General features: G+C 53.4%; 1 protein-coding gene across 4 annotated transcripts in view; it reads left to right on the forward strand.

The window, feature by feature from the left end:
* IPPK (inositol-pentakisphosphate 2-kinase) overlaps positions 1–21,014 on the forward strand; it is a 49,294-nt gene that overhangs the window by 5,514 nt on the left and 22,766 nt on the right. For 3 of the 4 annotated variants that reach the window (XM_078152009.1, XM_020964362.2, XM_020964365.2), the window contains exons 2-6: positions 5,150–5,197; positions 9,327–9,422; positions 18,411–18,477; positions 18,989–19,110; positions 19,917–20,006. In XM_078152009.1, coding sequence (XP_078008135.1) covers positions 5,150–5,197; positions 9,327–9,422; positions 18,411–18,477; positions 18,989–19,110; positions 19,917–20,006 — 423 coding nt within the window. Of the gene's footprint in view, positions 1–4,709; positions 4,851–5,149; positions 5,198–9,326; positions 9,423–18,410; positions 18,478–18,988; positions 19,111–19,916; positions 20,007–21,014 lie in introns of those variants that run through there. The other variant, XM_020964367.2, reaches the window with a different exon arrangement.

A 21,014-nucleotide genomic window follows, 5' to 3' on the forward strand; every position in this document is an offset into this window, starting at 1 on the left:
GGATTGCATTGAGACGTTGATGGCTTGCCTGGTACCTTCAGGAGTCTTGACTGTCGAGTTAGGCTGCTGACTTTAAACCCTGTTGCCCGTGGGATTATAGCCTGCTAGCTAGCCCTCCCTGTCTCCCCATGTCCTGTCATTGTCCGTTCCTGGCCAGGCCACCTCTCCTACCTCAGCCTCATTCTCTTTGTCCCAGGATTAACCCTAGAGGTGGCCTCCCAGTCAGCCTCCCTGCCTTAAGTCGTCTTCTCAGGCCAGTAGTCTGGGCCTGGCATGGCGGGCTGCCAGAATGCAGATGGAGCAGCCACTTCCCTGCTCCGCACACTTCTGCCTCCTTCCAGGCTGAAGGATAAAATCGAAACCACTCCTGTTTGGGTTTTAAGATGCTGTGGTATGCTACTCCTCTTCCTGCATCCAGCCCCACTCCATCCATCCCTCCCTGTGTCTGAGTCTTTGCATGTCTGGGATGCCCTTCTTCCTCACCTCAGACTTAGGGAGTCCCCCAGTTCCTTTAGGATACAGGTTTAGCACTGCCCTCTGCCCCTCAACTGCTGGCGCTCGCCTTTCCAGCCGACCTCGTGGCTAATTCCTTTGAATTTATTCTCTTTCTGTGGACGCCCTGTATGTGTATGTACATTGGAGTGTTAGCCCCTTTCAGGAAGGACTTACTTGTATCTGTGCACTTAGCACAGGGCTCGGCACACAATAGGTGCTTAGTAAATGATTGCTGTTTGGTTGCTGTGTAGGCCTTGCTAACCCTTACTCATGAATTCTTTTCCCCATTCTCCTCCCACACGCCTGCTCTGCTGCTGCCCGGGGTGGGGTTGGGGGTGGAGGAGGAGGATGGGGACTGGAGGAAGTCCTGTAGCTGGGCCACAGGGGTATAGGACACATTCCTGGGAAGTCATTTTAACTGGCCCCTCACCACCCCCAGGTGATCCTCTCCTTCTCTCATTGGCTTACAGGAGTGTCCCGAGGGGCTCTTCCCTCTACCTGCCTTCACAGAGAGGAGAGAGGCCTAACCCTGCCTGCCATTCAAGCCCTGCCACGGCCTCCTTCTCTCCCTCCTCAGTTCGAGTCTGCAGAAAGAATGGTTTTTCTTGATCCACTCGCCTCATGTTCTTTCTCCTTTTACATTTTCTTTTTCAGTATGAGCGGAAGAGCTGTGGGCAAACACAAACATTTTGGTGTGCAAGGAACAGACAAGGATCCTGTGTGGAACCGCATTGGTTAGGCTGTTGGCTTTAAAGAAGTCTGTGTGGAATTTAGCCAAGCTGCAATGATCACTGTGTGTACCCCCGTCTGAGCTTTTTCTTCTGTATCCTAAGGAAGGTTTGCTGGCGGGCTTTTCTTACTGTTTTGTGTCTCTCTCACTTCCTCCCCGTTAAATATGAGCACTCGGAGTTGGCTGTGGCTCCAGATGCCCTGGGAGGCGCGAGGTGTCCTCCGAGGTCCGCGTGGGTGCCTCGCCTAGCAGGCTTGGGTTTCTGCTCGTCGCACTGTGATTTTTCATGCCAATCTTCGCAGTTTTTGCTCCAGTCTTCATTTCCGTAGTTCCTTCCTGTGCCTGGATGCGTGCCCTGCCCCTCACAGACATCCTGGGGAGCTGCTGGGCTTGCATCCTCATCCGAATGCTTCTTCTGTCCACCCCTGCTCCTGCCCTACTTCAGTCAGTCCTTCTGGGTCTCTTGGCCTTCCCTGCCTGTTCTTTCTATCCATCCTCTGCGCAGCTGCCAAATGGATATTCCTAAGACAAGGGACCACACCCTTCCCTTGGTCATGGAGTTTCTGTGGCCCATGAATGCCTGGCTCCTGCCTCCCTTTCCCTGCTGGTTGACCGTGACGCCATATTCCTTCACTTCTGTTCTCTTACCTCTGCCTCCTGAATCCCAGCCACCCGTGAGCTTGTTGACGTTTTGTGTTTGCTCATTTGTGGACACATGAGCTCTGCGTAAGGGCCAGTGGGGACTTGGGGGGGGTTTCTTTTTGTCCCAGTCCCAAACATCATCAGTGGCTGGTGGGTGCCTAATAAATACTGGGGGGCTGATTGAACCAAAGGAGGAGGAAATTCCAAGCCAGAATCTGGAGCCTGGGGTGAGGCCTGGCAGGGTGGGGCAAGACCTTGAGCAGAGCCAGGGCTGGGCTTTGTTTGTCCTTTATAAAGTGGGGCTGCTGGACGGGGAGCAAGCTGCGTACATGGAGTGCTTTGGGGTTGAGGAATGTTTCTCATCTGTAGTGGACGTTAGTTGTTGTTTTGACTTTAATACTAGTCTGTGTCGTTTGGTTCGATTTTGCTCCCTAGTATTAAAGTCTGTAAAGTCAACAAGCATTTATGAAGTGCTTACTGTGTGCCGTTCACTGTATGTGCTGAGCACCAAGGATTCTAAGAGTGGGAAGAAGGCCCTGGCTGCATGGAGCTTACATTCTAGTACAGACACAAAAGTCATCCTAGTTCACATTCCTCTAGCACATTAAGATTGGCCAAACATGTGGCCTATATTATCTCACCGCTTCCTCTAACCTGTGATGCCCATCTTACAAACAAGGGAAGTAGGTCTCTGGGACTTAAATGACTGGTCCAGGGTCACACGGCTAGTAAAGTATCTGAGGCAGTGTTTGAACTCTGGTCTTGCTGGTGCCAAGGCCAGTGCTCTGTCTGTTGTGCTGCCTAGTTGCCTCAGTTAAATTCAAGGCTCTTTTTAATAGGCAGCAATATCCACTCTTGGAGTTGGGGGAGTTACATTTCAAAAGTTATCCCGTGTTTATTGAGCACCTGCGGTGGGGGCAGGCCCCCCCCGGCGCCCCTCGAAGGAACATTGCCCTGGTTGTGGGCCCAGCAGGCCTGCCAGTCCCCCGAGTGGCAGCTTGAAGCTCTTAGACAATGTCATTGAGGACCTGGGGAGGTCCTCCTCTTAGGGGACACGGAGGCCCAGGCCTCACTCCTCCCCTCCCCCTCAAAGGCGCAAGGGTCAGGGCTCCATCTGCTGCTTCGGCCACATTGGCACCTAGACCACAGAGTCATGGGAGAAATAGATTGGGTTTTAGGCTTTTAGTATTTGTGAATGTTTGGCAGTTCCTTGTGGTTATTATCAGCCAATCATCGTGTTCATTTGCGTGACTTAATGTCTAGGCTGAGCCTGGAGCTGCCCTGGGACGCCGGAGGCTGAGGAGGGGGCACCGGGAGGCCTCAGGACGTTGCGCCAGCGCAGGGACTTTCCTGTGACAGCAGCTGTCAGGTTCCTTTCCTGTCTCTGACATGACACACTTCAGTCCGGGTCTCTTGTTTCTTTTACACATTTTTATTGATATTTTTGTTTCTACCCCAACACCCCTGAAGCAGAGAGTAGTGCTTATGGGAAAGAAGAAAAAAGAAGGAAATGGCAGTCCAAGAAGACTAAATACCCCTTGGAAAAGTTTGTTTGTTGTATGCAGCAGAACCCCCCCCCAAAAAAAAACCCCACACATTGAGAAGTAGGCCCCTTCTCTTGTCTCCTTTGGGGCCTGGCTTGGTCATTATCGGGTGGTTTTGTATACATGAGACCTCCACCACCAGTAACAATGATATCTAACTTTTATAAAGCATCTACTGTGTGCCAGACGCTTGCTAAGCTCTTTATAAATACTGTCTCATTTGGTCCTCACAGCCGTCCTAGAAGGTCGATGCTGTGATGATTCCCATTTTGCAGATGGGGAAACTGAGGCAAACCAGTGAAATAATTTGCCCAGGGCCACCCAGCTAGTAAGCGTCTGAGGCTGGATTTGAACTCAGGCCCGCTGTGCCAATGCTTTGTTCCCAGTTCTTTGTGTTCTTCCTGGGTTAGTGCACACACGGCTTTCCTCTGGGCTTCACCTCCAGGGGGCACGTGTGCACTGGCATCCCATTTTCAAATACTTGGGGTTGAAGATTTTTTTTAATATCGTGAAGTGAAGTATATGATGAAGTAAAGTCTGTGGAAAGTCTGATTTTTCTTCTGGTGATGGCATTCCTGAAAATCATCAGCTCAGATATTTGGAAAGCGGAATTGGTCTTTGAGTGATATGTAAGCCTCTCATTTCCATCCTGATGGTCTCCATGGCCGTGCTGCCATTGGTCAGGGCACTCTGGGCACTTCATTAAAGTCCTGGCATAACGAGCTGTTGGTCTCCTCCTAAGGCCTGGGGCACTATTCCAGTGGTTGATCTCCAAGTGAGCCTTCTTCATCCAGGCATCATTTATTAGGAGCCTGCTGTAGACTGGGTGTTGTGCTGGGCCCTGAGGATGAAAGCTAAAGGCCCAGCGATCCCTGTCCTCAGAGAGGGGTCCAGCATCGCTATGGGTTCTAGGGAGGGCACGGTTGTCATTGGAAGCAGGTGAGCTCGACCAAGTCCAAGTTCCCGCCCTGCCTCTGAAGGCCTTGGGGAGCAGGGGCTGCTGCCTGCCTGCCATGTGGGAGCCTTGACAGAAGCAGGAGGGATTCAGGGATGGATGGATGGACAGACAGGGAAGGAAGAGAAGAGGGACACACACCCTGTGAGTGAGTGAGTGAGTGATGCCCCGGGTGTAGGGGGAGGGAGGATGAGTGTTTGATTTGCCTATCTTTGTTAAGCTTATGTTGTTGGGGGAGGAGGCTGGGTCTGGATGCGGACCCCAACAAAGCAATCCCTGCCTTTAGGGAGCTTGCTTCCTGAGAAGTTGCTTGGAAATTTGATTTCTCTCTCTTTCTCTCTCTCTCTGTTCTGTTTTACTATTAACGTTGATAGATTTGGAGGTTTCATTTTTCTGGGAAGAATCTACAGGCTCCTTCCTCACTGAGGTCCCTTTGAAAGGGAAAACCTATCTGCACACACAAGTCCTGGAAAAGAATGACCAGGTTACCTTAGGAAACTAGATCTGCGCGAATGCTTCTAAACATTCTCTAAAATTCAAGCATAGCTGTCTTCTCCAGGTTCATCTTTACCGCGCTGTCTTTTTCCCTCCTCCTGTCGCCGTTCTCGAGTCTTTGATAACCCAGAATCTTGTTTTGGCGGGGTGGGGTGGTTGTGTGAGGGCTGTTTGTCTCTACCCCAGTTCACCTGGCCAACGCGTGTGCTCTGACTAGTTGTGACCAGCTTGGTTCATGATTTTTAACTGTTTTTTAGAAAATACTAATTATGTTTCTCTTTTTAATAGCGTTGTGTGGTACTACGTTTCTTGAAGTTTCCACCCAATAGGAATAAGGTAAGAGGGGTGTGTGTGTGTGTGTGTGTGTGGGTGTACACATTGTATTTGAATGTGTTTATTAGGGTGTGGAAATCCAGAAGGTGATTCTGTTTTGCCCTCCTTGTAGGCCTTTGGCTCCCACTATGGTCAGGTGGTATCTGTTCCCAGGGTGGTTGCTGTGAGGGGATGTGGGTCATCTGTTTTGGCCCCACCTGAAGGCTCGGTGCACCTGCTGTTCACTGCCTGGATTGGGGCGCTGCTGTGTAGACTTAACAGTACGAGACTGGCCCAGGAAGCAGCCCCTGGACCAGAGCAAGCCCTGCACCTGGAGGCCTGGGCCACACACTTCCTGTGTGTGAGCCGGCTTGAACAGTGGCTCTGCTGTGGATTAGATCTTCTCTTAAAGACCTAGGCACGGACGTTTTCTGAGGCTGTTATAAAGTCTGATGCTGTCATCCATTAAAGTGGCTTGTTTGCTGTTAGGCTGCAGCTGGGATTCCATCCAGATGTGAGGTTTTGTGGATGGTCTCGACTAGGCGCGGTCTGTAGGGGCTCAGGGCTTGCTCGGAGCCAAGAGCGGCCCAGCCTCTGCTCCTGCAGACCTTGGATCTAAAGCCCAGCCCAAAAGGAGTGTGGATCCCTTTGGGATGGTCTGCTCCCCCTCAGGGACCAGTGAGTCTGATGCCTGGGCCCAGACGTGGGAAGCAAGCTACTTGCTTCGGGGCTCAGGGAGATTTAAACCGAAGGCTTCTGATTCCAGAGCTGGGGCGGCTTCTCCCAGGGCAGACACCCTCACTGCACCATTTGATTCTGTTTGCATTAGGGAAGAGGCCAGTGCATTCCAGAGCTTGGTGAGCTGACTTCAGCACCTGGGCCTGAGGGTTGTGGAGATGTCCCTGTACTCAAAATGATCATCAAGTGGGGCAGTGTGGCATGCCCACGAAGAAGAGCATGCTGGGAGGGGGGATGTGGTGGGGCAGAGGACAGTCGGAGTGCTGCTGGGACTTGGCTCAGGGCAGCAGGCCAGTGGCAGCCCACTGGGGCCCTGGCAGAAGGGTAGGACTTTAGAAGATAGAGTGGGATGGCAGAGGGCATGGCCAGGATAGGGTTGGCAGTCGTACAGGTTGGCGAGGATGCATTACCTGAAGTGGGGAGTGGCATGGGAGGACCTCGAATCCTGGCACCATGTCTTGCATTTTATCTGGTAGGCACCGAGGAGCCACTGGTGGCTTTTTGTGTAGAGAAAGGACGAGTCAATAGCATTGTAAAGCTATTTTTAAATATAAAGCTCAGGGAAGCTCGCTCAGGCAGTTTCTGTGGAGGATTGCCTGGAGAGAGATGGGTGAGGGCAGCTGCACCAGGCACTGTTGGTGTGGAGAGCAGCTCCCCGAGGTGGGGGCGTTCTGGAGCTTTCACTGTGAGAAGGATTGGTTCTAGGGAGCAGTTATGAGGGATGAGGGACAGAAAAGAAGCCAATGCATTCTGCCTAGGAAGAAACAAGCTGTTTTCTAGGTGATGGAGCCTGGCGCCTACACGAAATGTCTCTTTCCAGACTGCCATTCCCGTTTAGCTCAGTGAGGCCTGGGGAAGGCTGGAGGCTGGCTGGGAGGAGGCTAGCCTGCTCTGCAGAGAACTGGAGCAGGGAGGGAGTAGGAGAGAAGGCTGAGCTGGTGTGGGCTAAGGCTCCAGGGAAGGGGGCAGGAATAGAGTGACCAGTGTTGCGAACCTCCAGGAACAGGTTGAAGAATGAGGGAAGGCTTGGGGCCAGGGAGGACTGAAGTGGTCCCCTGCGTGGACAGTGCAGAATGAACCTGCAGGGTGAGAACTGGGCAAGATTGAAGAAGGCCACGGAGGCCAAACAGACGTGGGAGTGGCCTGCAGATGGTGCCCCCGGTGGCTGTGTGCCAGGGCCCTAGCGGCAGTGGGAAACATCGCCATCATCCTGTCGTTCATGTGGGTTGTGGTCTGTTCAGGTTAGCCAAGCACCTCGTGGACATGACCCGTTTGGTGCTTGAGGATTTAGAGGAGTTACAAGTATGAGAGATGTCACAGAGATAGAGGAAAGGATAAAGGAGACCCAAGCCTGGGAGAATCGACCCTCGGGGAGTCCCGGGGACACAGAGGGAGGAGCAAGTGCATCGGCCCAGCCTGGGACACGTGGACGGCCTGAAGACTGACGTGGTTCAGAGCCTTGGACAGAGGAGAATTTGGAGCCCTCGCTTCGGGGAGGAAATGTTGAAGCAGGGTGGAGGGGAATGAATACACAGGTCAGGAGATTGGCAGGGTGACCAGAAGCCTCAAGAGTAGTGAGAGAAGAATTCAGTCGGTGTCTGCCCTCAAATGGCTAGTGATTTAATGGGGGAGGGGAAGAAGAGAGAGAAGACGTGTGGGCAAGGAAGTGCAGTTTGTCCTAAATTGCTTTCAGGTGAAGGAGGCTCAGCAACGGTACGGTGACCTTTGAATGGGTCAGGTCATTTTCAGTTGGAATCAGAGCAGGCTTCATGGAGGGGGTGGTAACTGTGAGAGGTTCAACCAAATCCGTTTTAGAAATGAGGGGCTCCTGGTGACCGTATGCAGAACCGAGAGCAGACAGAACGAGCAGTGTCCGTGGAGGGCCCCATGATGACATACTGAAGAGTTCATGCAGTGGCCTGTGGGGCACAGGGAGCCAGCCAGCATGTTTGCTCACAGGGTCAGGAGGGGCCATTATTATGATCCAGGCCAAAAGGAATAAGGGGTTAGTCGTAGGGCAATCTCAGTGGGACTGGAGAAGGGAGAGGCCGTGGGGGAGGGATTGTGGGAGCAGAATTGACAGAGACTCGGTAGCTGTCTGGGGGAGGGTGGGAGGTGTCCAAGGTGACTCCAGGGTATGGGCGAGGGTGATGTGGAAGGTGGAGTGGCCTTCAGTGGAGGGAGGGTGGGCTTGGGGGGAAGGATCACGAGATCAATGTTAGAAAGGCTTCGTTTGTTTACTGGACTATGCAGAGGGGCCCCTGGGACTGGTGTCTGGGGCCGAGAGTCCATAGTCCATAGACTAGAAGGCAGACTGGGAAGGCCGGGAGTGGAGGAGGCTGCCAAGAGAGAGCTTATGGGGAAAGGAGCAGGTCCGAGGTGGCAATGTGGAGGAGCCCAGACTTGGGACAGGAGGAAGAGTGTGAGGAGGAAAGGTCCGGCCCGTAGGTCAAAGGGGAGCCCAGATAGGATGTGATCTCTGGAATCAGCGAGCGAGGAATGGTGGATCAGCCATGCTTAGTGCTCCCCAAAGATCAAGGATCTTGACAGTTTGATCAAGCCAATTGGTTTTAGGAAGCGAGAGGTCCTTAGTGACTTTGAAGAGAGTACCTTGAGTAAGCCGGGGAGATGGGGCCAGGCAGCATGAGCGGGCAGAGCAGGCGAGCCAGGACGGCGGAGCCCTGGCATCCCCTAAGCTTAGAGCCCTTGTCCCGGTCTCTTTTTCCGGCAGCCAGTTTGCTGCTGGCTTCATCTCAGATTGAATTTTTTGCTACCAGTGTGACTGCTTCTCGGGGTGGGCCTACTTGCCTTAGAACTTGTAACCGGCAGACAGGCTGGGAATGGGTGGAGAAGACCTGAGCTTCTTGGTGTTGAAACAGCAGCTGAATGGCCAAAGGCAGGCAGGAGTCTGTGAGAAAGGCCTTGGAGATTGCCCAGTGTGAACCTCTCCTCCCCTTCCCTTCCTCTCCCATTCTCCTCCTCCCCTCCCCTCTTCTCGCCTCCTCTCTCTTTCCCTCCTCTCCTCCCCTCCCCTCCCTTCTCTTCCCCTCCTCCTCTCCCCTCCCTTCTCTTCCCCTCCTTTCCTCTCCTCCCCTCCCCTCCTCTCCCTTCCCCTCCTCTCCTCCCCTCCCCTTCCTCTCCCCCCCTCCCTTCTTCTCCCCTTCTCCTCCTCCCCTCCCCTCCTCTCTCTTCCCCTCCCCTTCTCTCTTCTCTCCCCCCCTCCTCCCCTGCTCCTTGCAGCTCTGCAGCCCAGCCAGGCCGGCCTCTCCTCTGCTGTGTTTGCATGCAGGCTGCTGTGCCCCAGGACTGGCTCTGCTTTACATGGTTGGTTGTGGCCGATTGTAGATAAAGACAGTTTGTTCCCAGGGAGGGAATTAATCTGATGTCTCATCATTGTCATCCTTGTCTTTTACAGACTTCTGAGGAAATATTCCGCCATCTGCAGAGCATAGTGGACTTTGGCAAAAATGTTATGACAGAGTTTTTTGGAGAGAATTATGTGCATCATGGGGTAAGTGCCTTTTGTTCCTTTTCGATCCACAGTAGAGAGTGGCTGGCTCTGAATAGACAGTGTGGTGGGCCACGTGTGTGCCTGGGTCTTGTGTGCGTTACCTCCATTGTCCCTTCCTGGGCAGCCCTCTCTCCAGGGGAGGGTCTTCACAGGTCCCTAGATTGTGCTAGATTGTGTCTTGCTGGCTTTGGTCAGCTTCTGGAGCAGGCTTCCAGCACAGCTACGGCCAGATGGGGTGCCTGCTGGAAGAGGGCAGGCAGTGCTCGCCCATGGCAGGGCCCCACCGTCTCCTCCTGCCGCATATTTGTGTTACGATGCGGGGCAGCTGGGCAAGACTTTTGGCAAAAGGAGGTATAGAGGGAGAGTGTTCAGGCATGGGGGGCAGCCCAGAGAAGGCCCAGAGCCAGGGGATGGAATGTATTGTTTGAGGAGCAGCCCGGAGGCCGGTGTCCCTGGATCAAGGAGGATGTGTTGGGGGGTAAGGTGTGAGAAGACTGGAAGGGTGGGGGAGGGGGCTGGAACGCCTACCAGAGGCAAGAGGAAGCCGCGGACTTTACTGAGTAGCAGGTGGTGAGAGACACAGGTCTTTACAGAATAAGATTTTTAAGGGTCTTGGGCTTCTTGCTGGGGCAGCTGAGTTACATTGGTTAAATTCTGTCTCAGATTCTTCTAGGTAGTGTGTACATCATTCTTCATTGTCTGTTATTTAAATGGTTCAAGATGGAGTGGTTTCACCTACCCTTTCATAGGTATTTGGTGCCCACTCTTTCTAGGCCAGTGGACTCTTCTCAAAGAAAGTATTCAGGCTGTAAAGGGATGAGGCCTCTTGTGGTCTGAAGGTCTTTGCCTTTGTCATTCTTTCTTCTGATCTGGGTATTTTGATCTATTACTTCCTGTCTCTGACCCTTGCTTTGGGGAGTGTTGATTTAATTCAGAGGAGCTTGGCTTTGGAGAATGTCCGCCTCCTTCCTGCTCCATACTCTGTTTCAGAATTCATAATGATGCAGTCAGTTAACCCGTGGTGACGGACTAGCCAGCCCACGTCCACGTATCCGGCCCTGCCCTCTCTGCTGACCTCCAGTCTTGCATCTCCATCTGCCTTTAGGACATCTCCACCAGCACGTCCACTGGACGTCTTCCCCATAGCATGTCCAGAGCCCCAAACTCTCCTCCCTCCTTCCTTCCCTGTTACCATAGAGGGCAGCACCTTCCTCCCAGGCCCTCAGGCTTGCAACCCAGGCGTCCTCATTGACGCTGCCGTCTCTCCCCCTCACCTCCAACCTGTGGCCAAAGCCTGTGGATCTCACCTCCGCAGCGTCTCTCAAGCACGTCCCCTTCTCTCCTCCTACCTGCCCGCATCTCCGCGTGCCTGATCCACTGTGGTAACCTGTTGGTGGGTCTGCCTGTCACAGGGCGCTCCCCACTTTGGTTCCCTCTCCATTTGGCCAGGTGTGACTGTGCCCTCCCCTCCCCAGTAAATTGAGGTGGCTCCTTATCACTTCCAGAATCAAAACTGGAACGTTTTGGTGGATTCAGAGCATCCTTTCCCGCCTTCTCATACCTTTCACCCCGACACGCACTCCTTGACCTAGCGATGCCTCCCCTGCCCAACTCTCAACTCCAGGCTTTCTCTGGCCGTTCCTGGGCCTGGAACGCTCGCCCTCCTTGTCTCTGACCCCTGACCTTTAGTCCCAACTAAAATCCCACCTTCTCCAGGAGCCCTCCCAGCCCCTCTTCATTCCAGTGCCTTCACTCAGTTAATTATGGCTCACTTAGCACAGTGCCTGGCACATAGTAGCTGCTTCAGCAGAGTTGATTGATGACTGTTGGAGGCAGATCTTTCTCTTCCAGAAGGGAGGGCTGGGGGTGCTCTCAATGTTTCCGTTCCTCTTGAGACTCTGTTGTGTTTTGTTCCTTTGGAATTCTCCTAGTTTTGTGTCTGGGGATTTCTAGAGTCATGTTAGCTAGGAACAAAGAGTGCTGTCTGTCGCAGGCCTGCACTCCCATCCTTGCTTTACTGAGGCCAGCACGTCACTCCTTCTGACATGAGTCTGATCCTGCTAGCATAGGACAACAGTCCCTCCAAGCAACTCCTGGTGGCCTCCCTCCTGCAGTGGGGGCCTTAACTTAGCATTGGCTTCAGTGGTCGAACCTCCTGGCCTCGACACGAAGAGAAACTTGGCTTCAGTGTTGGAAGAGAAATAGAGGACCCCGAACAGAACCCAGAGGCCCTGGGGCAGGGCAACCCAAGGACGCTTTTCTCCCTGCCTCCCTGAAGACACAGATGCTTGGGGAGCTGGGGGGGTTCCTGAGAAGCCCCTTATTTCCCTTGAGTGTCATGGGTGGTCGCCCTGAGTCACTGCTATTCCTGCTTCAGAACCACATCGTTTGTCTCAGCACTGTTCACTCTGCATGCAGAGAAGAGGACAAAATGAGGGCCTGTTTGACATATGGATTGGCCCCAGATGGGGCTCTCTCATCAGTGTAGGCCTCAGGGACAGAGCACAGGAAGTACACGTGCACTCGCATTCTGCAAACCCTCAAGCCTGTCCCCGGCCAGCGGAGATAGCACATCTCTGCCTGGAAAGGATCCATCTAATGGAGGAGTCAGGTCCGAGCAGCTCTGGTGCCAGCTAGAGAACAGTTGCTCCGTTGGGGCACGTTAGGGCAGAGCGTAAGTTTGGCGGGGCCCACCAAAGCAAAGGCACAAAAATGAAGCGCATTGTAATTCCTAATGAAACTCAACAGGAGGAGATTGAAGAAGAAATCCCATTCAGAATAGCTGCAGAAATGCCCCAGTTGGTAGGTCGGAGGACTCCTCCTAAGCCCCCCCACTACAAAGTATGCTTTAAATCAGATGTGTCTTATGAAAGTAGACAAAATAAAATCCATCTAGAAAAAAAGGTGAAGTATTTCTAGGAAAACAGTGAATGAAAGTAAGAATCGAGGGTGTTATCGAATCTCAAACTCTGTTATAAAGCAGCGACTGTGAAAATGCTTTGGTTCTGGTACACACACACATACGCACACACACTCACACACACACACGCACACATGCACATACACACATGCACACACACGCACACGCTTTCTCTCTCTCTCTCTCTCTCTCTCTCTCTCTCTCTCTCTCTCTCTCTCTCTCTCTCTCTCCCTCTCTCCCTCTCTCCCTCTCCCCCCCCCTCCCCCAAGGACACCAACTCTGATGGGAAGTATTCCCTTTTCAATACAAATTGTTGGGACAATGGGAAAGCAGTTTAGTAGAAGGTATATTTAGACCAATGTCTTGCACCGTAATAAACCCTGAATTGATACGTGAGCGGAATGTCCAGGGTCACACACAAATTGAGCAGAGGATAGAAGATGTGCTGTTCCCGTTCACGTCCGCGCGATCTCAGGAGACAAGGTACAATTTGGAGGATGTAAAATGGAAAGGCGGTTGTGCTGGTTGCTTCGTCGCACTCGGAAGAGAAGCAGTTAATTGTTTTTTTTTTCAGATAAAAGCTTGACATCCAAGACCTAGAGGGAATTTCCTAGGGAAATATGTAGTGACAGGTGCCAGTCATTCTCTGAGAGCTCAGTGATCAAAAGATATGAAGAGGAGATTTTCCAGGGATGGTCTGTGAGCCCGAAAGGATGATCACATCCCTAAGAATAAGTGTAAATTTAAAAAGCTCTCAAGCCATCAGCCTGGCAGAGATGACGGAGGAAAAGCCGATGCAGCCAGTGCAATAATTGAGGCGTGAGGTGGTGGGGACCTGCTCTGGGAGGAGAGAAGGGAGCGGATTGGAGAGATGTTGCAAAGGTGGAGAGAACAGGTTTTAGGAGCAGCTTGGCTCTGGGGAGTGAGAGAGAGTGAGGCATCCAAGGGGACTGAGCCTGAGGGCCTGGGAGCAGGGGCTGCCCTAGATAGCAGCAGAGAAGGGGGAGGCAGGAGGGACAGTTTGAGGAAAAGAAGGAGTTCTGTCTTGGATGTGTTATGCTTAAGATGCCTGTCAGATTAAGATGGAATACCATGGGAGAGGTGAGGCTGGCGGTCAGCCAAGAGATCAGGGTGGGAGAAGTAGATTGGAGGGTGATTGCCATCCCTGGGAGTTGATGAGATTATCCCGTGAAATAGCAGAATGATGAGTAAACGGACTGCTCCTCCCAAGCTTTGTGGAGACAGGCCCTGGGTGCTGGGGCCTGGTGCAGCCACCCCACCCCCCCATCTGACACTGCTGCCAGGCTGCTCCTCAGTGCTTTGTTCTGGGCGTGATCTTGCTGGCCTTTAGCCGTGGCTGGCACACCCTGGGATCTGCAGCCTGGGACGGTCAGAGTTAAGGGACTTCCGGTCACAGTCTCCTGTCATTTTTCAGTGCGCAGTCATTCAGCATGAATTTATTAATCCCCTCCTATAGTGAAAGAGGAGTAAGTCATGGCAAATGACTAAGTGGAGGAACTGGCAGGTGGGGGTGTTTTGTGTGTCAAAGTCCCCTTCGAGAAGGGCGGGGAGCTTGTGGGTCAGGTGCTGGCCCCGCTGAGGGAAGGTCCCTGGCTTGGGTTTGGTAGAGAAACGCTACCAGAGTCTCGATTGGGTGGTAAATATGGAATGAAGAACTCTCTGAGGACGGAGGTTACTGCAGATGGTGGCAGAAGGCAGCAAGGGCTATTCCTACTGCCCTGCCATGACCATTGAGTCAGTCAGGGGTGTTGGTGACAGGGCGCCTGGGTGCAAGAAGACGGAAGGAAGGAGAAAGGGAAAGCCAGTGGGATCCGCATGGAGCAGGCGTGCTAGGGAGCCCAGTGGAGGGGGTGGGAACCAGGACATGGTTCCTGGGGGCTTCATTATGCCTGGAATGGGAGGATGCTCTTCAGGTGGGCTCCTGCGGGTGATCTTTGTCCCCCAGGGCCAGGCAGCCAGTGTGAAGGGGGCCAGAAGCAGGCCAGGACAGAAGAGGGAGCTGAGACACCTCTGTTAGCTTGTCTGGGTCCTGTGTTTTATTAGAGTGCACCATACCCTCCCTCCCTTATTTCATACGTACAGATATATGAAATTTAATTTGTGTACGTGTATCGATACCTGTGTGTGTGTGTGTGTGTGTGTGTGTGTGTGTTTTGTATACGGACATGTATGTAATAGATACTGTGGCTCTGCCCAGTTTTTGGAGGATGGGAGTTGATCTGGAGAGGTGCCTAGGCCTTCTCACACGCCCTGGGGTGAGTCACTGACAGGCCCAGTCTCTCCTCCATGGATTTGATCCTCCCAGTGGTCCTGTGACGACTGAAAAGTGAAGGCCAGGTCTTGGGGGGCTCTCTGAGGCCTGGCCGGCTCTGGGTGCAGGTTTCTCCTGCCTCCAGAACCTTTTTCTCATTTTCTGTCGCTACTTCACCTTCATGTTTGGGTTGATGTCACACACACACACACACACACACACACACACACACACACACACACACGCATGCACGTATGCACATACTCTGCCAGGCACACAGTAAGTGCTTAATAAATGCTTGTTCACATGTTGTTCTTAGCTTCCACCCCTGCAGACCCAAGAATGGACTAGTGAGTCACAGCTGAGACTGGAAAAGAATGGATCCTGGAGGCCTGAGACTGAGCTAAGGCCTGCACGTTGAGCTACCTTGGAGGCCAAGCCTGGCTGGGAGAGAGAGCCCAGCTCTGAGTACCCGGATTAAACAACGGGCCCTCACATTGGAAACCCTTTCCTTTTCCCATCTCTTATTGTCACTCCCATAGTTACCCAGCCTCTAAGTGCTTGGGAGTTAATCTTTGTAAAGCCCAGAGAGGCTGATGTATCAGGGAAAAAGGTAGGGTGGGAAACCCTGTGGTCCCTCTCTGCAGGGGTAGGGAGAAAGCCCCAAAGCTTGGGGGAAGGGCTCACAGAGAGTGGATTTTTTTTTTTAGTAGGCAGTGGGGTTAACTGACTTGCCCAGGGTCATACAGCTAGTAAATGTCAAGTGTCTGAGGCCAGATTTGAACGCAGGTCCTCCTGACTCCAAGGTCAGTGCTCTATCCACTGAGCCACCTAGCTGCCCCCATGGATTTTTTTTTAATAAGTAAATTTATTTATTTTAGTTTCCAGCATTCACTTCTATAAGGTTTTGAGTTCTAAATTTTCTCCCCCTCCTACTCCTCCCCTCTCCCCAAGACATGCAGTCTATTATGGGATATATATCTATGTATCTATATATCTATATATATGTGTGTGTGTGTGTGTGTGTGTGTGTGTATATCTCCATATTAAGCATATTTCTACATTAGTCATGCTGTAAAGAAGAATTAGAACTGAAGGGAAAAACCACAAAAAGGAAGAAACAAAACAAAAAAGAACGAATAGTCTGCTTCCATCTGCATTCAGACTCCCTGGTTCTTTCTCTGGTGGATAGCATTTTCCATCGAGTCTTTTGGAATTGTCTTAGATCCTTGTGTTGCTGAGAAAGGCTAAGTCTATCAAAGTCAGTCATCGCACAACGTGGCTGTTGCTGTGTAAGATGTTCTCCTGGTTCCTCTCACTTCACTCAGCATCAGTTCATGTAAGTCTTTCCAGGTTTCTCTGAAGTCGGCCTGTTCATCATTTCTTATGGAACAATAGTGTTCCATTACATTCTCATTCCACAACTTGTTCAGCCATTCCCCAATTGGTGGTCATCCCCTCAGTTTCCAATTCTTGGCCACCACAAAAAGAGCTGCTCTAAATAATTTTGTAAATGTGGGTTCTTTTCCCATTTTTATGATCAGAGAGTGGATTTTAAGGGGCCCTGGGGGAGTGGGCCGGGTCCTGCCTTCCAAACCCAGATATTACGGTATTGCCTAGACTTGTAGTTAGCAGCAGGTGAGGGACAAAGGATGGTGAGCGAGGTCTGCTCTCGCCTCCCCTGGGTAAACAGCCACTGAAGGGGGAGGCAGTCGTGAGCCAAGGCCAGAGGCTTGCTGGCAACTTGCCAGAGCAAAAGAATAGCATCCCAAAGGTGCCTGAGGCTTCTTCCCCATTTTGGAAATTGGTAGGTTCATTGGCTGGCTGTTGGTGTTGTTTGTGGGACATTATCTGGCCATCAGGATGCCTTAAGACTGTTGGGGCATCAGCAACATGGGCCAGTCCTTTCAGTCCTCCAATAGGCTGAATAGGCCCAATGAGCTCAACGGGGGAAGTAGCCTGACCGGGAGCCAGCCACACGTGAAGTGGTAGCCAGTCAGTCAGCATTTGTGTGCCGTGCACTGTGCTAACTGAGCAGCGGGGACGGAGACCAAGAGGGAGACCTTCTCTGCCCTCCTGATGCTTATGTCCCGGAAAGTACCAGTAGACACAGCATGAAGACCAAGGCTGTTAAGGACTGAAGGTTCTTCGGGTCTTTTATCACCATCCTGGAGCTGACTGGGAGGAATGGCTCAGGGAATTCTGGGGAGCTCATCGACTCATGCCATTTTTAGAGCTGGATTTACTCCAACCCATTCCTTCTGCATGTGGAGGAAATTCAGGGCCAGAGAGGACGGCCAGCCCCGTGCAGCTCATTCGGGGCAGAACCAGGATTAGACTCCTAGTCCAGGCTGGCACTGAGGCAGAGGCACTGTGTGTACTTGGGTCTGCCATCATTGCCTCACAGCCGTGCTACTGGAAGTGATTCTGCCTGGCAAATAGTCCCCTCCCCCTGCCTTTCCTTTCCAGTCATTTTCTCTGTCACTGATGTAGAGGTGTTTGCACTCTGAAGCCCTTCTCAGGCTTTGCTTCCTTCATGCACAGTCGCTGGTTGGACAGGTCACCGTGGCAGTTGCTAGAGAGCAGGCTTCCTTGGGGCTTTAACCACTTTTGTGAAGCTCCTTGGAGGCGTGTGCCCGGTAGTGCAATCTCTGAGTCCAGGCATCCGGACATCTGGCTCAGAGCTCCCCCGGGAGGCCCATGTGCCCCAAGAAGGCCAGTGCCCAGAAGAAAGGCCCAACAGACATTCAGACTTCATGCCCGTTGCCTGGAGAATGCCTGCACCTGCTATGTGACGGGAATGTAGTGACGTTAAAGAAAGCAATGACTGCAGAAATGACTCATGAGAAGATTTCCACGAACTGATGCAGAGTGAAGGAAGAGGCCCTGGGATGACTGCAGCAGTGGACAGCCCGAGCCAGGCTTGGAGCAGCCTCTTCCCCCTCCCCAGCCCTTTACTTGGCAGAGGCGGGGGCTTCACACTCTTAGATTGGGGGGTGGCGATGACAACAACGTCACATGAGAGATAGCCATGGAAATGAAAGCCGCAGAGGAAGGTGGGGGTGCCCCAGTATCCTGTGACAAAGGAAGGCACGGAAGGGGGATGGCCGCAGACTGGCAGCATCTGGGGAGTCTGGCCAAATCTTGGGGTGTGCTGGAAAGAGCTGAGAAAGTCTCCTCTGCTTTCCTTACTGAAAGGTGGATACATAACATTCAGTAAATTACCCAATGAAGAAAGGGGAGAAAGTTTGGCCAGACCCCCACCCCAGCCAGTCTTCTTGGGGTCTCCAGTTCCAATGAGCTCTGAGCCTCCCCTTTCCTGGTGCGTGGGAGCGTGTGTGCGTGTGCGTCTGTGTGTGTGTGTGTGCACGCGCTGTGTACATACACTGCATGTGTGCTGCGTGTGAGTGCTGTATGCTGAAGAACTGACGCTGCCCGCTTCGCTGGAGCTTGGACGCTGGGGCCTCAGATTACTCTGCTTCCCAGGTGGGCTGTGAGTGACCCGGGCAAGGCGATCCCTGGCTCTGGGCATCAGTTTCCTCCTGTGTGCCTTCAGCCCCAGCCTGGGCCGTGCTGACCTCTGACTTTTCTGCCGCCTCCCGGTTCTTGTGGATGCATCTCCTGCAGCCTGCCAGGCCAGGGGGTCACTTGTGTTTGTCCCAGGCTTTCGGTCTCGATCCTGGGGGGGGGGGGGGAACGGAGGGGCTGTGCTCCTTCCTAGGAGCTTGGTGCCTGAGTGAACCCCCCGGTCAGGGGAGAAGCAGGATCTTACTGAGTCTGGTGTGTCTGTCCCTAGGAGGTCGTTCAACTCCCTCTGGACTTCGTAAAGCAGCTCTGTTTAAAGATCCAGGCAGAGAGACCAGGTAAGGAGGGCTGCTGGGCCTTCTGGGCGAGGCTGGGCTCTTGTGCCTTTGTTCATCAGCCACCCTTTGAAACCGAGGATGAAAAGGAAAGAGGAACAAAAGGGCCGGTCAGCCCGACTCGGGAGAGCCCACTCGCCTGTGAGTGCCTGGTGCAGGCCCCCCACTGCCTCGGCTCTCCTCCCTGTCTGACCGGGCTTGCGCCCGGTGTTGGTGTGCCCTGACCTAGGTCATTCTGGAGGCATAAGACAATGGTCAGCCCCCTAACAGCTCCAGGGCCTCCGGGGGGAGGGGGCTTTGTGTGCCCTAGGCTCCAGGCCCTAGACCATCTCCTCTTTCCAGCTGCTAGGCTCAGCTGGTCCGGTTCAGCTCTGAAAGTTCTCGTCCCATGGGGTGGGGAGCAGAGAGCGGAGCCCGGATGCCAGATGGGGCCCCGTTCCCCAAACTTTACGTGCCCGCGGCATCTGGCCCGTGAGTTGAACTGATCTTTCAGCTTCTTCCTCCTGTTTTCCAGAATCTCGCTGTGATAAAGACTTGGACACTCTCAGTGGTTATGCAATGTGCCTTCCAAACCTCACCAGACTACACACCAGCCATTTTGCAGAACACCGGCCGATTCTGTGTGTAGAGATTAAGGTGAACTGGCTGAGAAAGAGAAAGGGACAGGCCCTGGCGAGGCCAGGATCCTGGGCGGGCGGACCCCGGGGACCCTGGGTTGCCAGCCACACCAGCTTTGCTGGTGATTTCTGCTGGTGCACAGCAGGGTGCTGGTTGCCGCTGCCCTCACCCCTTGCAGAAGCAAAGCTTTAGGCTGGCCTCTGTGCCCTGAGCGGATGCCAGCATCCTGGCCTAAGCTGTGGTCCTGGTTCCTGGGGCTTCTGAGCTGGGGAAGCATGGGGAGCCCCCCTGCTCACAGGCCTAGCTCTGGGTCACTGCAGGCTGAGCAGCCCAGCCTCGCCCTCCAGCCCGGCTGGGCCCTTGTCTCCGTGCCCTCTTTGGAGCTTGGCACACCTCGTTTCCCAGGACGTTCCTCCCCCTTCCTTAGAGTCATCCCCCAGTTTAGGAAAACGAACCAGCACAGCCAGAAAAGCCCGATGTGCCGTGCCGTGTCCCATCCCCATAGCTCACCACCCCTGCAGGGAAGAGAGCATGGTGCCTTCTCATTCTCCATGGTGTCTCTGGGCCCCTGAGGACGGTGACCGCCTTAGCGCCTCTCCTGGTGCCTGGTGCAGGAGTGGCCTGCACCCACCAGGGATGGGCCCCGTCCTTGGGGCTGCCACTGGCTGTCGGAGGGCTGCCCCGTCTGGGCCTTGGCACATGGAGGTCCCAGTGCAGAAACCGACCCTGCCTTCACAGTTTGGCCTGGGAGCCTTTAGCTGCCTGCTCACGAGCATCTCCGTGGGCTCCCTGAGTGTTTTCTGACCATGTGCTTATATTTGCAGCCAAAATGTGGATTCATTCCCTTCTCCAGGCATGTGACCCAGGAGATGAAGCATAAGGTGTGTCGATACTGCATGCATCAGCACCTGAAGGTATGTCCCTCCCTCTGTCGCGGAGCTGGTGGGCGGGCTGCGGCCTCAGACTTGGGGGGACTCTGATTCTGATTCCGTTCTGTGTGTGACGGGATGGCCTGACTCTCTGGGAGGCCCCTAGGGAGTGATGTGGATGTAGCCCTGAAGGTCATGAGGAAAACTCTGCCCCTCCCTTTGCAGGCTCTGCCTTCCCCTCTTCCAGCTTCCCTGGCTCCTTCCTCTTAGCACCTTGTCTCTATGTGGCCTGCCTCATTCTTGACAGGCTGGTGAATGCTGGGAGCTCGCAGGGACCAGTGGGGTTTTTCCTCCTCTTTCTGAATCTTTGGAGCTTGTGAGACACACCGTGCTTGGTGTATAGCAGATGCTTAATGTGCTAGTTGAGGGCCTGCTCTCCCTAGGACCCTGTGAGGAAGGGGCTGTGGTTACTGCCATTGTACAAGGGCTTTGAACCCCATGGAGAAGTTAGGTCTGAGGCAAGATTTGAGCTCAGCTCACCCACCCTGTGAGGCCAGCACTTGGCTCGTGGCCCATACTTCTTGTCCATGAAGTCAGACTAGAGCAGGTGGGCTCATCAGTCAGCTGAAAGGCTGAGCTAGAGGCCAAGATAAAGCCGAAGATGCTGAGGAGCAGCTTCAAGCTAATGATGCCCAGCCCACATCCTAAAGAAGTCCCTTCCTTGGTTTGAAATGGAAAGGACTTGGACCTGAACTCCTGAGTGGCCTGAATGCCAGACACAGGAGAGAGGCAGCAGAAGGGTCCCAGTGATGGTATTTGGAGGCATTTAACCTGCCAGGGCCCTGCTGGGCTAGTACTCCCCGGGAGCCCCAATGAGCAGGAAAGGGACCCACGTGCCCCAGAGTACTGTTAGTGGCTCTTTGGGTCGCTGGTGCAAAGCAGGAAGGGGCGCTGCGTCAGACGGTCTTGGAAGCTCTGCAGCGCGCCTCAGTGTGGTGACCGTCAGGCTGAGGCTCTGGAGGACAGAAGAGGGGACAGGCTGCCCTTCTCACA

The sequence above is a fragment of the Phascolarctos cinereus genome, unplaced genomic scaffold, assembly GCF_003287225.1.
Source record: "Phascolarctos cinereus isolate Bilbo 61053 unplaced genomic scaffold, phaCin_HiC Scaffold_4;HRSCAF=312, whole genome shotgun sequence".
In the NCBI taxonomy this organism is placed as follows: Eukaryota; Metazoa; Chordata; class Mammalia; order Diprotodontia; family Phascolarctidae; genus Phascolarctos; species Phascolarctos cinereus.